The sequence below is a fragment of the Castor canadensis genome, chromosome 7 (genome assembly GCF_047511655.1).
Source record: "Castor canadensis chromosome 7, mCasCan1.hap1v2, whole genome shotgun sequence".
NCBI classification, from domain to species: Eukaryota; Metazoa; Chordata; class Mammalia; order Rodentia; family Castoridae; genus Castor; species Castor canadensis.
Genome location: NC_133392.1, coordinates 91,644,055 through 91,658,945, shown reverse-complemented (window position 1 = coordinate 91,658,945; position 14,891 = coordinate 91,644,055). Strand labels below are relative to the sequence as shown.

Sequence of the window (14,891 nt, the reverse complement as noted above, 5' to 3'; positions counted from 1 at the left end):
ACCAACTGTTTATTTCTTCTTCTACTGGTATTTTAGGAACTAAATGGCACTTAAAGATATCAGTAGTAACAGAATAGGAATGAATTTTCTTTAATGTCTGGAAATTCTCCAGAATTAATTTTTCCCTGTGTTAATTATAGGTTGAAGCTCCATTCATACCAAAGTTCAGAGGCTCTGGAGATACTAGCAACTTTGATGACTATGAGGAAGAAGATATCCGTGTCTCTATAACAGAAAAATGTGGGAAAGAATTTTGTGAATTTTAGAGAGGAACAAGATCCCATGGAGCTCACACTCAGTCTTTGCCCTCTGTTGAGATGAAAGGTGGAGCTGAGGCTGTCCTTGTTGAAGCAGTTACCTAGTTCCTTCATTCCAGCAACTGAGTGAGGTCGTTCTTGCCATCATCCGTGTGTGCGCTCTGCATCACCTCTGTAACGAGGCACCGCTAAGCAAGCATTGTCTGTGCCATGACACAGTGTAGACCACTTCCCTACTTCTTTTTTGGTCATCTTTCTCCCCACTCCTATATACAATTCTTCCTTTTCATTACTGTTTCTCTGAACAGTGCTCCCTTTTGTTTTGTTGGTGTTTTAGATGGGCAGTGTTATGGCTATGTGATATTTGAAAAGACAGATAAGTGTTGCTTTTATTAGTTTTTGGCAATATTGTTGCTAACCAATGGCTTGAAGGTAAACCTTCTAATAAGTTTTTTACTTTGAGTAGCTCAAACTTAGTTTTGCCAAAACTCTTAATAATTTTCAAAGATAGAGTATATTATCACCAAGGAAATTTACACAAATTAAGACAGTAACTTTCTTGGGATTCACTAATCTGGCAATAAATTTAGAATAGCTAGACCCAGCATCTTGGATTCCTATAGACCAGAAGTTTGAATGCTCTTTGATTCTTTTCAAATCATCCTCCCCTTGAGTAATTATGGGACCAGATAGATGAGTCTCATTAGTGCAGAAATATGAGTGATATGGATCCTCACCCAGTCTTTCTCCTGTGGCACCAGCATTTTCATAGGTTTTGAAGAGGAGCTCTAAGGTTTCTAAGCCTTACTCTCCTATGAGTGGTATAGCCAGTATTTTAATAGAACATGATTGATAAAAGTGGCAAATTTTAAACTTTCTCAAATAGTCCTCATTGTAAATTTTTTAAAGGAAAAGAAGCAAACTAAAAAAGGACATTGGTTTAATATTTTGCTAGCTCAAACAAATGGCTTGATTCTTGCAAACAATATATTATTAAACAATATTTAAATGAGGTTTGTGGTTTTTTGTAATGGTTAAGAACAAAAGAAATTGTGACCTGCTTATTTTATTCTGGTGTGTTATATTTATAAGTCTAAGATGGGGCACTGTCGCAACTTCTGCTTTATGCCCTGCCTCAGCAACGAGGAAAGGGACAGAGTTTATCAAACTGCCACATTTGTATTTTAATTTTGAGGTGTGGATATTTTTAGATATGTCATAATTTCTAATCTCTTTTCTCTCTGTAAACAGAGTATATGATCATGCAGATACAATTTTAGTATTTGAGTTTAGTTATTTTTATACTTTTTTTGCCAACTGACTTTACAATGTTGCTGTCATGCCGAAATTTCAAGCACTTTTGCACATTTAGGTCAGTGTTTGTTGAAAATCCATGACTTATTTTTTCCTTTGCTTTTAATTTTCCCATCTCATTTTATTTGTGTCTCAGTGATCTATCTTAAAGCAACACACCAAAATAGTTTAAGATAAACTGCATTCACTTTTTATGATCAATTACATGCACACAAAATGAATTATATTTAGTCAACCGATCCTAATGTATATAAGCGTTCTATTTGCTTTCTTATGGGTGCAGATAGGTCACTGACATCCCTCCTGTTCATCTGTACCACACCCTTATAAAACCTTTGGAGGCATTCTGAGCTGTTCTTCCCACCAATCTATATGTCTCTAGGTTGTCAAGTATTTCTGCATGGTGATGTCATATAAAGTTTGACAGTGATTTCATTTGGTCCACCTTACTTAAAATGTGCAAGAAAATTTTGAGATACTCTGCTGTAGCAAGTTTTATGTTACAAAGATATATTATGTAAACAAATTAGACCTTTGTATAAAATATCTTAATCTTTGTATCTCATTTCAACTCAAGAATGTGCTGACCAATGTATTCTGTATGTATGCTACGAATTCTATAGTGGCTTTGTTGTATATTATTGTAAAGTTATTTCAGTAAATCATGGGGAAAGACAATTCGATTATTACAGTTTAGTTTTCAGTAATTCAAAATATTTCTATGAATTCTAAAAATATTTTTTCTATAGAATTACTAGTGCCCAGCTACAGAATCTACCGGGTAGGTGGCCCCTGGCATACAGTGGTAGTGAAGGCAGTTAGGCCGTTCCATTCTACTCTATTTTAAGAACACGAACAAGCTATCAGACATATCAAAGGAGTCTCTCTGACTAATCAAGTACACTGAATTAGAATATTTAAAGCTATATAAAATTCTCATTTTCAGCCACAATGTAGCCAAGAACAGATTAAAAACTTGAATAAAAAATAAGTGGCAAAAAACAACAGTATTTAACCTCAAATTAAAATGTGAAACAGAAGAAATTACGGTTTTTTCCAGTAAATAATGAAGAGATGGCATTGTACAGGAAGGAGCCCTAAACTGACAGTCAAGACATCAGAGAGTTTCAGGCCAGAAAACTATCAGGGTGACCTTGGGTCTCCCTTCTCTTTTCTGTAGAATAGAAGAATTGCATTCGACACTTTCTGGGGTCTCCTCTAACTTTCACATGTTATGACTAGATTCTTTTTATCTGATCTTTGAAGTAAGTGTTGGTAAGGTGACATGGTTGGGGACATCTTTCTTCTTAGCTCTGACAGTGTTCTTACAATTCTTTGAATACCATGAGAACCTTGTGTCTGTCATTCACTGATGTTAAATACACAGTTGATATCAAACTGTCAACTTTACCAAAAAAGATACTGTGGCTTATGGGTATATTACTGTCTTGTTCTTGTACTGACTGCCCATTGGCCTGAAAATACTCATTGTAAGCCTAAAAATAAATCATTTCTCTTTCCCACTTACTGTTTTTCCTGCTTGTTGTAAGAATCAAATGAAATAATGTATGTGAGAGCACCTTGTGAACTGTAAGCTATCAATGTAAAATATAAAGATGTGCTGTTTCATTAATTAATTATTTGTTTAGGATGAAATTTCCTATGCACTATAGCAAGGAAATGCTTAAAAGAGCTGTGTTTTTTTAATTAATCAATAACTGCAAAATTAAAGTATCTTCAAAGCATAAAACTACTGAGTCTTGAATTCCATTTGATGCTTTTCTCTCCTGATTTATTTTCTGCTGGTACTTGCAGGAAGATTCTTAATTTTCATGTGCTTTGGTGGTAGGAGCAGAGCAATAGAAGGAAGAAAAACATCCACCAATCTACTCAAAGTAGATCTTCACTAAGAAACTGCTAGTTGCATTCATTGGTTTCTATTTCATATTCGTCTAAAGTACTACTAACGCAGTGTTGGAAATATTCATAATTATAACATTGATGCTGCAAGAGCCCTCACCCTTGCATTATAATAATGAACCCTGAATTTTATCTTTTTCTTCAGGAGTGCTTCAGGGCTCTACATCCTCTTCCTATTAAAAATAACTTGATTAGTGTGCATTTCTACAGTTGTCCTTTACTGTAAGAAATAATCATTTTTACATAATTATTTTAATAACTTACCATTTTGTTTGATGGTTATTGTAAACATTTCTAAATATTGAAGCATTTTCATAAGATGATGCTTAATATTTTTGTAGCAGTGCTTGCTTTATTCTATCATTATCAGAACTTAGTACAAATTCCAGTTTTCTCTTGTCCTTATAAAACTAATTACAAAACTCTGGACATGCCTTTAACCTAGAATTATCATCATTTGAAATCCACTTATATAATAAGTTATTTCTTATGCATAAATATTGGATATGCCGTTAAGTACTCAATTTTATTTTAGCTTTTCTGAAGATTTTTGTATGTTTATTTAATAGCTTTTGTGTCCACTGATAGGGGCTGAATAGGTTGTGTTATGAATGAAATGTGGAAGTTCTAATCTTCAGCACCTCAGAATTGCTTACAGTTGGAATAGAAGCTGTGAAGAGGTAAGGTAAATATGACTGGTATCCTTATTAGAAGAATCAGTTAGTACATAGAGAGCACGCAGAAAAAGGAAGAGCAGATGATGACATGGGGAGAAAATGGCCCTCTGTGAGCCAAGGAGAAATGTCTAGGAAGAAGCTAGTTCTGCTAAGATCTTGATCTTGGTCTTCCAGCAACTGCGAGTAACTTAATTCCTGTTCTTTAAGCTATACAGTCTATTGTGCTTTGTTATGATAGTCTTAATCACCCACAGAACTCTTTCCTATGCATTGATCTCCTTTCAGATGCTTTGTACTTGATCAAAACTAAACTAACATAGGCTTAAAAAAGTGTCTGTATGGTCACAAATGTCAGTGTACCTGCCATCTTGTTTTCTATTTATTCCTGAAACATAAGCAGGAAGCTGAAAATAGTAGCCACTAAGATTTGAGGGTTGGAAAAGGCATTGGTAACTCAAACCAATAGTGACTCCAAATAGATTTGCCCTTGGTGTCAAGCTACCCTCTCAAAGTAACAATAATATAACATAAACCCAAGCACAGCAGGTTCACTGAGTATAGTGCCTGTCTACCTGTTAATAGTGATACTAACAATGAAATGACCAGAAAGTGGGGATGGGGATAAAGGACTGACAAGGAAACCCTAGATTGGTCACCATCTGATTTTTCAGTAAATACCTTAAGCTATTAGTTTCTTCTTGTTGCTCTAACAGATCTCCATAAACTAAGTGGCTTAAGCTACAAATTACTTATTGTACAGCTATGAAGGTCTCCCATCTACAATGGGTGTCGCTGAGTTAAGGAGATGTCAACATGGCTGCATTCCTGTCTCTAGAGGACAATTTGTTTCCTTGTCTTTTCCAGCTTCTAAAGGTCTCCTGCTTTCCTTGACTTAATGACTCCATGTGTGCACCTTCAAAGCCAGCAACCTGGGGCCAAGTCCTCATGCTGCATCAATTGTGTCTCCTCTTCTTCCATGTTGCACTTTTAAAGACCCTTGTGATTGTATTAGGCCCACCTGGATAATCCAGGCTACTGTCCCTATTTTAAGATCAACTGATGAGCAGCTTTTGTTCTATCTGCTCCCCTAATTCTCCTTTGCTCTATAGCCTAATAAATTCACAGGGCCTGGATTAGGACATGGACATCTCAGGAGAAGGAGGAGGCATTATTCTGCCTACCACACTTAATAGTGTCATTTTAGGTGGAAAATACAATCATTTGAAAAATGGAAATAGAGACAATCTCACAATTCAGAGAACAAGGGCTTAATGTAAGATTTTCCTGAAGTATAATGCTTGGCATGCAGTTTGTATTCAAGTCCATTGTTATAGAACATTACGTTCTGTAACAATGTCAGTAATGATGTTAGTTCCAAATACCTTGAAAGATGCTCATCCTCTCTATTCCTCAGTGCAGGACATATCTCCAAGTGGCCTTGGACTGACCCAATTCTCTTGCTCCTGTGTGAAGCTCTCAGAATAAACAGAATATCCTGAGAATGCAAATTCAATATGAGGTGGAACTGTCTGGAATAGCCCAGATCTTGTTCCTGTCCCTCCTAGGGAATGCAGCATCTTAAGGAGAAGCTGCCTGGATGCCCTGGCTTTGTTCCTCTCACCCCGTGAGCAGGATGGCCTTCAGAGCTTCCTAGCAAGTCATGTGCCCCTTGGGGACACAACCTGGGGTGGGCTGTTCTCGGAGTCTCTCAGCTGCAACCAGAGTACCACGCTCAGTAGAGACTACTCCATCTACCCCAGGCAGCTTTCTCCAGCCTTGGAGACTGACTCAGAGTGGACCTAAGACTTCTTTTGTTCCTTGCTGCCTATCTGTTAGTAAAAAACTTGTTTTGTGTAACTTGTAGGTGAGCATGTTCACTCTCACTGCACTCAGGCAGTTGGTAAATGCAGCGGGCAGAAAGGTTGATGCCTGTCCCTGGTGTTTGGCATAGTGACGATCCTTGTTATCCTCTGTGCAGCAGGAATCTTCCCATGGGGTTGGTAATTAACCAACCAGTTCCACATCATTAAAATGTAAATTAAAAACATAATCAAATGCCACTAAACAACCCAATAGAAAGGCTGAAATTAAAGACTGGCAATACCATGTGTTGAGGATGTAAATCAAATAGAACTGTCATACATTGCTAATAGAAGGTAAAGCGATAGAGTCACTTTAGTAGTTTGGTATAAAGTTAATCATTCACTTACCATATGACCAGCCATTTTACTTCTAGGTTATTTACCCAAGGCAATGAAAACATATGTCCACACAAATATATGAATGTTGACAACACCTTTATAACAACTCCACTCTAAAAACAATCTAAAATATCTGGCAACAGGTTAATAGAACAAATGCTGGTATAGCAATATATGGAATACTATAAAAGAATTTAAAAGAGCAAGCTACTGATATAAGAAACAATACGAATACATCCAGCAAGCATTTTGGGCTTCATATATTTGTCAAAACTCAATGAACTATATTCTTAAAATTAGTTCAATATATCCAAATGAATGTAAGTCAAGATGCAATAAAGACACTTGCACATCCATGTTTATTGCAGCATTGTTCACAATAGCCAAGCTGTGAAAACAGGATTAAGAAAATGTGGTATCTATAAAATGAGAGAAGATATTTTAAAATTACAGATAATTTCCAAATATACACACATGATACATGCCTTGTGTAGAATATATAAAGAATTCTCACAACTCAACATCACCAATAAATAAATACCCAATTTTAAAAAAATAAAATGTGGTATCTATATGCAATGAAATTTTATTCAGCCATAAAGAAGACTGAAAGTTTGTTGTTTGAAGGTAAATGGGTGAAACTGGAGAGCATCATCTTAAGTGAAGTTAGCCAGGTACAGAAAAACAAAGGAATATCTTCTCTTATATGTGACGACAGATCTAATACACATACAAGCATTAATGATAATGACAAAATGGTGTTTTCAGGAGACCTTGGTCCTTGCATTTCCAGAATGGAAGAATCCAAGCAGAGCACATGGGTATAAATGGGGTTTGTTAAAAGTTAGGAAAGGGAATACAAAGGGAGCATGGTGGGGCCCACTGGCAGAGAGCGTTTTTCCTTTTCAGGTGCTTTTAAAACCTACACTAACCCATGAAGTAGGCAGACCCAGGGGATTCCCACCCAATAATGAACAAGTGGGGAGGGACATGGGTGATTCCCAGCCAGGTGAGGGTGGTCTGGGCCATCCCTGGGCAACCTACATGAGCCTCAAACTTTTCCTACTTCTAGTTTGCCTCATTATCATATGTATATACAAATATATACAGAATATGTTTCCAAAACTGGGACTATTAGATGAGACTAGGGGAGGAGGAAAAGAAGAAAAGAATGATAGGAAGTGAATAATAATGAAGTACATCACATCTGTGTAGAAACAAGACACAAGAAAACACTGAAGATTGTTGAACAACACAGGATGGGGGAAAAGGGTGAGGAAGAGTAGTGAAGAGGGTTTAGACTGACTTCTGCTGAGTCAAAATTCTCCCACTGAACAATGAACAGACACCTAAACAATGAAGGACAGAAATGTAACGCAGATCATGTTAAAGGGAGGGCACTAGTGGGAGGAGGAATGTAAATGAAGAAAGTGAATGTGGTTGATGTACTTTCTACAAACTATGAATAAGGAACATTGAAACCTGTTGAAGTCACCATAAGAAGGGGAATGGAATACGAGGGAGAATAATGGAGGGGATGAACCAATTTGGGATATATTACATGCATATTTAAGTGTCACAATAAAAACCCCTGTATAACTATCATAAATTAATAAAATTGTTCTTTTTTTAATAAATGAAGGACAAGAAAGGTAAAGCAGGTCCTATCTAGGGGAAGTACCAGTGGAATGGGGGAGGGCGTAAGGAAGGGTAAAGGAGGGCAAATAAGGTAGAGGTGTTTTGTATTCATGTGTGAAAATAGGACAACAAAACCTGCTGAAATTGTTCTAATAAGAGGAGGTAAGGAAGAAAGATGGAAGGCATAAATCAAGATACATTGTAAGACATATGTAAATGTCACAATGTACCCCTGTGCAACTATAATTGCTAATAATAATTTAAAATTAATAATAAAAAATTAGATAACCTATACAAGTAGTACCATATACCTTGGTAAAGATGATTATAAGAAGAAAGTTATAAAAAAGAAAGTAAATTTTGCGAGATAAGCTTATAATGGATTAGTAATCTAGAAAATATGATCTGGGACGTCTCTCTGAATGAATATACAAAAAATAGAGACAGAAAAACTTGAGAGAAAAGTTAAGAAACATGGGACATCCACTACCAGGTAACTTCTTCCCAGACCAGACACAGAATGGAAATACGCAGTTATAAATTAAGGCTGAAGCCACAGACTTATCAACATATAAAAAAGACTTTTATTACAGTGAGGTCATTGCAGTGAACACAGAAGAAAAAAGAGAAAGATTAAAGAAAACTCAGCAATGGGGATGCATATTGAGAATGAAGACAATCTGCCATTTACCATCCTGAATTAAGAAAGTAATGAATGGAATAGAAAAAGTACTTATGTGTATCATCCAAAAACTTTTACCTAAAATGAAGGAAGAACTGAATTACATGTTGAAAGAGAACTTTTTTTTTCAAAAAAAATTAACGTAGAGCTTTCAAACAACATGACATATTTTGGTGAAGGTTTTGTATTTCAACAGTTAAAATTTTGTGCATGAAAATCAAGCCACTGCAAGGCGAGGAGGAGGAAGGAGGAATTAGTCTGGCTTCAAACATCTTCACAATAATATTCAATGCAAAAAATATAATTAAACAATGACTATAAAGGCTTGGGGAAAAGAACATATGAGCCAAGAGTATCATACCCAGTCAAGTTGCATTAAATTTAAAGGCACAAGACAGATCCCTTTAAATAACTAACAAAAAGAATAGAAAACCTATGAGCTCTTCACATTCAACTGGACATATAAAGAAAGAACTTAGAAGCAGAGAAGCAGTGATACAAAGGTCATGGCCAACACTAGTCTCTCTAAGTTAAGAACTAATTATAAGCAACTGTGGCAATTATAATTATAGAATCAACTATGTTTTAAACCTTGGCAAACTTAGAATAATATAACTAACAAAATTAAAAGGTGGGAAAGAAATGAAATGAGAGACAATAGAAGATTTCTAATTGCCTTCCTTATTATGGCAGGTAGTCAACTGATAGAATCTAAATTTAGTATGTGTGGTTAAGATACTGACTCTAAAACTCAATTATTGTTACAATTCTGTAAATCTTTTGTGAAGAAGGAAACTTTATCAGTATTCATTTTTCCTTCTTTTTTTGTGTTAAATTCAATTACAATTATTTTTATTTGTTTTCTTGTAATAAACTGGACTTTATAGTATAAATATTAAATTGAATACTTTCTACTAAAAAGTATGGCACAATTTTTGTGGAAAATAAGGTTTACATACCTTATTCTCTCTCTCCTTGACCTCTAATCTCTATATGTTCGCTACAATAATGTCACTGATGGTAAAGAATTTGGGGCTATTTCATAATTTTTCTTTCATGCTTTGCTGAATTGTTTGCATTCTTTATAATTTTGGCAATAGTGAAGGAAATGTTGAATGTTGCTTTTGTACTTTTGGAACTGATAGTAGGCAAGACCTCCTCACTAGGCAGTGATAGACAATACAATGCAAAATGGCTTTAGCAAGGAAAGGGAAGCAGTTGACTCTTATCAACAGAAGTCCAAAGGAGACTTCCATCAAAACAATCTCTAAAAGATCAAATTATCAGTACTCTGCATCTCTTTCTCTCTCCCCTCTGGACCTTCTCTTCTCAGAATTGACATATGCAATAGATACTCTCTATGGGGTAAAAAATGAAACCACCAGCCACTCTAGGTTCACATTTTCTCAGGAGTTAATGGTCCCAGAGGGAGGGGAAGGAAAACTCAGTACTCTATGAAGCCCCAAAAGGAACTCTTAATTGTTCTGCATGGGTCAGAGTCTACTTCTGTGGCAGGGAAAAGAAAAAGACACAATTGACAGCCTTACAGAACTGTGTGAATTGATAGAGAGGTAGTTCTCTAGAAAAAGATGTGCTGAGCTGACAGGAAAATAACTGATACTCACTCACATCTCTTCTGTACCTTAAAAACAAACTCTAAAAATTTTATATAGAAAATAATTGCTTTCTATTTTTCTGAAAAAGAACTTTATGAGTTTATCTGAGTGCTGGAGATAAAACTTCATGGAAATTATACCACTTATTAAGAAATAAGCCTCATAAATAATGTCACAGACAAAAATAAATGATCACCCCATCCTCTCAAATCCTTGCAAAGATTTATAGGTTTACTCCCTCCCACTTTTATTTTTCTTATGCTTGTGGGAAATCATCAAACTCAGAGATTTATTTCTCCTAATGTATAAATTCACAACTAAGATTCTCAGTAAAATCTATTTCTATTTAGGACTTAAAATTATTGAGATAGAGCATGTATTTTGTCATTTTTTAAAAATCCTACTTTTATCCTTTACTAAACTTTCTGGAGACAATTTAACCAATAAGAAATTTAACAAAAAATATGATTTGTGTAAAATATTATTAAAAACAAGCTACATTCTGTTAACTGAATGTTATTTTAGGAAAAAATGATCAAACAGCCCTTGTGGGACACTATGGCAGTTCTAACCCTATCCACAAATTCTTTGCCATTCTTCCCATTGAAAAGTGGGGGGTCTATGTTCCCTCTCTTTGAACATGTGCTTACTTTGTGATTTGCTTCTAACCAACAGAGTGCAGAAGTACAGTGTGTAACTCCAATGTGAGATACAACCTTGTTTTCTGAGCTATTATAATGTATTGGCCTGAGGCCACCAACAACTAACCTGAGGCGACATGCTAAGAGGAAGCCAAGGCCATACACAAAGGCCATATAGAGACATTCACATAGGTAGCTTCATCCACGCTCTGAACCCACAGCAACATCAACTTGCAGGGATGCGAATAGTCCCGCAGATGATACCAGCCCCCACTGATTTACTTACAGATGGATGGCATTCCCAGGTAAGGCCCCAGGTATCTTGGGGCAGAGACGAAAAAGTTCAACTCTTACCTATATTAACTTGTGATCCATGAAATTTCTGAAATTAATCAACTGGTTGATTTAAGAGGCTAAATTTTGGGTCATTTTGTTATGAAGCCATAGATAAATGGAACACCCATACCTAACTGTTAAGAATGCAGTGGGTAAAAGCAAAATAAGGTCCTTTTGTTGGTGGAGAGGCTCAAGTGGTAGAGCAGCTGCCTAGCAAGCATGAGGCCCTGAGTTCAAACCCCAGTACCACAAAAGGTAATAATAATAATAATAATAATAACAATAACAAGGTTTTTATTTTTACTTTAAAAAATTTTTATTATTGTTGTAATGGGGATACATTGTGACATTTAAAAAAATTCTTACAATTTATCATAGTTGAATTCCCCCCCTCCATCATTCTCCCTTATCCCCTTTCTCCCCATTCTTGTTGAATAGTTGCAACAGGTCTCATTTTTTTCATTTACATGCATGTGTACAGAATATTTCCACCATATCGCCTTCTGACTCCTTTTCCTTATATCCTCCCTTCTCCCACTGGTCCCCACCCCCAGAGAAGACCTGTTTTACCCTTCCTATTCTGTATTTTTTAAAAATAAAAAACAACAAAAAAGCATTTTTGTTTGTTTAAGATAGCTATATAGGGTGTTTCATTGTGATATTTCCATGTATATATGTATTATAACCTGAATTGGTTCATCCTTCTATTTTTCTCCTTTCTACCTTAGTCCCGTTCTTGTGGTGATTTCAACAGGTTTAAAAATTTCTATATTCATTCTTTTATAGGAAGTATATTAACCATGTTCATCTTTTTAACTTCCTTCTTTTACCTTCCCTCTCTCGTAAGTGACCTCCTCATAATGTAACCTGTTTTGCATAATATTGCTTGTATTTATATTAGGTCTATATTCCACATATGAGAGAAAACATGCAGTTTTTGGTTTCCTGAGGATGGCTAACTTCACTTAAGATGAGTCACTTCCTTCCAACTTTAGTTTCCTCATCAATAAAATGGGGATAAATAATAATATTCCTTATCTCACAGAATATTTTATAAAGCTTTAGCACTTTTTAAGCCCTTGGAAAAGTGCCTGAAACACTGTAAGTTCTCTTTTGGCTAATATTATTATTAATAAGGTTAGAAGAAGTTCATAAAAATGATAAACACTAAATTCAAGATACCATGCTACCTCTATGGTGGGGAAGAGAAAAGAGTTAAAGATGAAATATAGGAGAGAAACTCAGAGAACTACTTTATTATCAGTGTTTCCTTTATTAAGTCATGTGACACATACATAGCTGTTCATTAGATTTTAATATATTCTTACATCCTAAATATTCCATGATAATTATAGAAAACAGTAAGACTATCACAAGATCTCTGGGAAAGTCTTAGCCAAACATACACATTAAGTCTGGGAAGCAATACTTCTAGATTGAGTTAATGTGGAAATGCCTCTCTCCATCAATAAATGCATAGAAATGCTGAACAAAAGAGAATAACAACCCAAAGGTTCAGATGATTTCAAAAGAAAATAAAGGAACACCCTGGTGCTGTAAGTGAAAAGAGAATCAAAGCCATGGTAAAAGCTCAGTGGAATAGTAGACTAGCTAGAAGCTCTGGAGAGTCACCATTGGAGTTTTATTACCTAGCAGGGTCAGGAGCAGTGACCTTGGGTACATTGAAAGAGAACAAGATACTTCTGCATTAAACTTAGAGCCTAAAGACTGAATTTCTACAGAAAATGTACTAAATAAAGTCCAATCTCCATCCCTGGGCAGTGGGAGGAAAGAAGCTTGTGATTTTGAAGGACATGTAGGAAAAACAAGACAATTTGCAAAATCACATATCCAAACCTGGATCGAATGCATGGCGTGAAAAAAGAGCTCAAGCAGAGCAATTCAATAGAAGCTTGTCTGAGACTAAACCCCTGTGTCACATAGAAACACAAAATGATATGATGTTGACACTTCCATAACCCATATTGCCCCTGAAAAAGAAATGATGTTAAAATTATAATCACAGAAGTACATTAACTGCTCTGAGGGAGAGTTAGCAAATACAACAAGATAGGAAATCAGTATTCCTAAAACTTTTGGGTCAGTGGTAAAAAATGAAGTAACACATTCTCAAAAAATAAATTATAGGAAGATGAGAAGATTGGGAAAAGAAAAATGGAAAATTCAAAAACAAAACATGTACATGTACAGAAGTAACAGATGGGACCATGAGACAAGAATATAGGTAGCTGTTAATAGCTGGAAAAAGCAAGGAAACCAATTCACCTCTAGAGCGTTTCTCTAGAAGGAACCAGGCCTGCTAACACCTTGAATTTAACCCAAAAAACTCCACAGCAGAATCATGACTCCCAGAACTAAAGTGTATTTGTGTAATCTGAGAACTCTATGCTGGTGCTAAAACACTCTAAGAGAGCAAGAGTCCAGATATTAACCTGTGCTTCTGCTGAGAAATGTATTTCCCCACTATTAAGTAGTTTATGTTTATTTTTGGTTCTTAACCTTGTACAGTCAATGTACACATATTGTAAAATATGACGACAGAACAGAAGATAAATGTTAATGATCCGAATGACATAACCTGGAAGGTGGAAGGAGTAGCAGATACAGATGGAAGAATGTCCTTATCTTACAAATGAAAGCTCAAAGACATTATTGAAAGCTGATGGAACAAGAGAGATTTAAGTAGACATAATTTAAAGTTACACAGAGGTACCAGCTGAAGAACTAAAGATAACATAGTCAACTGTCAAAAATTAAGATGAAGCAGGAGAAAGGGACATGAAGGTATAATGTGCTATCTAAAGGTTTTTTAAAATCAGCAAATAGCAATAGAAATGTAATCAAGTGACAATTTGTTTCATACTGCATGCAGAGTAGTGAAACTGTAGTTCCTTGACTTTATCAATCTGGTTCCCCCCAGAAAACTCCCAACCACTTGGCCAGGAAAGGAAATAAATATGCTAGTCATTTTTAAGCATAATAGTCTCGTAAATCAAGCAGCTACTTTCAGAAAGTATTTCACAGGACTCTCCACCTGATCTAACCCATCTGCAGTTAGAGAGCCAGTGTTACCTGTGTGTCCTTACTGCATTGGGGAAGGAGGGATTGGACTTTAGGTGTAACTGACAGTATGTGCTGCCCTTTGGCACCTTGTATTTTTCAATTCAGTTCCTTTGTTAAACTCTTCCACATGTCAGGCACTATTCCTGGCTCTGGTCTAAGTCAAGACTCTTTTGCATAAGACACACCAGTCTTCTCCAGCCCTGTCCCGGGGTCCCTCCTCTCAGTTCACACTAGACATCTGGTTGCTCCCTGAAGTGATTCTCAGCCTCAATTTCTCAGAAAATGTGGATGTACTCTTGAAAAATGGCAGCTGGTATTCAGTTATAAGTAATGAAAACACCAAAGATCCTTACTGATTTATTTTGATTTAACATTAGCACAGATTTGAGTGATGCCTTTAGCAACAGCCTCCCAATTACTTGCATTTTTACATATTTTCTTGTGTGGTTAAAAGAGAAATGATGAATGGGCTCATAAATACCAACACAGATCATCACCATCACATACACATCATATTAGACATGT

General features: G+C 35.9%; 1 protein-coding gene across 6 annotated transcripts in view; it reads left to right on the top strand.

Moving 5' to 3' along the window:
- The window catches only part of Prkacb (protein kinase cAMP-activated catalytic subunit beta), a 117,384-nt gene extending 114,063 nt beyond the window's left edge, over positions 1 to 3,321 (top strand). For all 6 annotated transcript variants that reach the window (XM_074079602.1, XM_074079601.1, XM_074079605.1 and 3 more), the window contains one exon: positions 141 to 3,321. In XM_074079602.1, coding sequence (XP_073935703.1) covers positions 141 to 266 — 126 coding nt within the window. In that variant the 3' untranslated portion in view covers positions 267 to 3,321. The remainder of the gene's footprint in view (positions 1 to 140) is intronic.
- Positions 3,322 to 14,891: the final 11,570 nt, after the last annotated feature.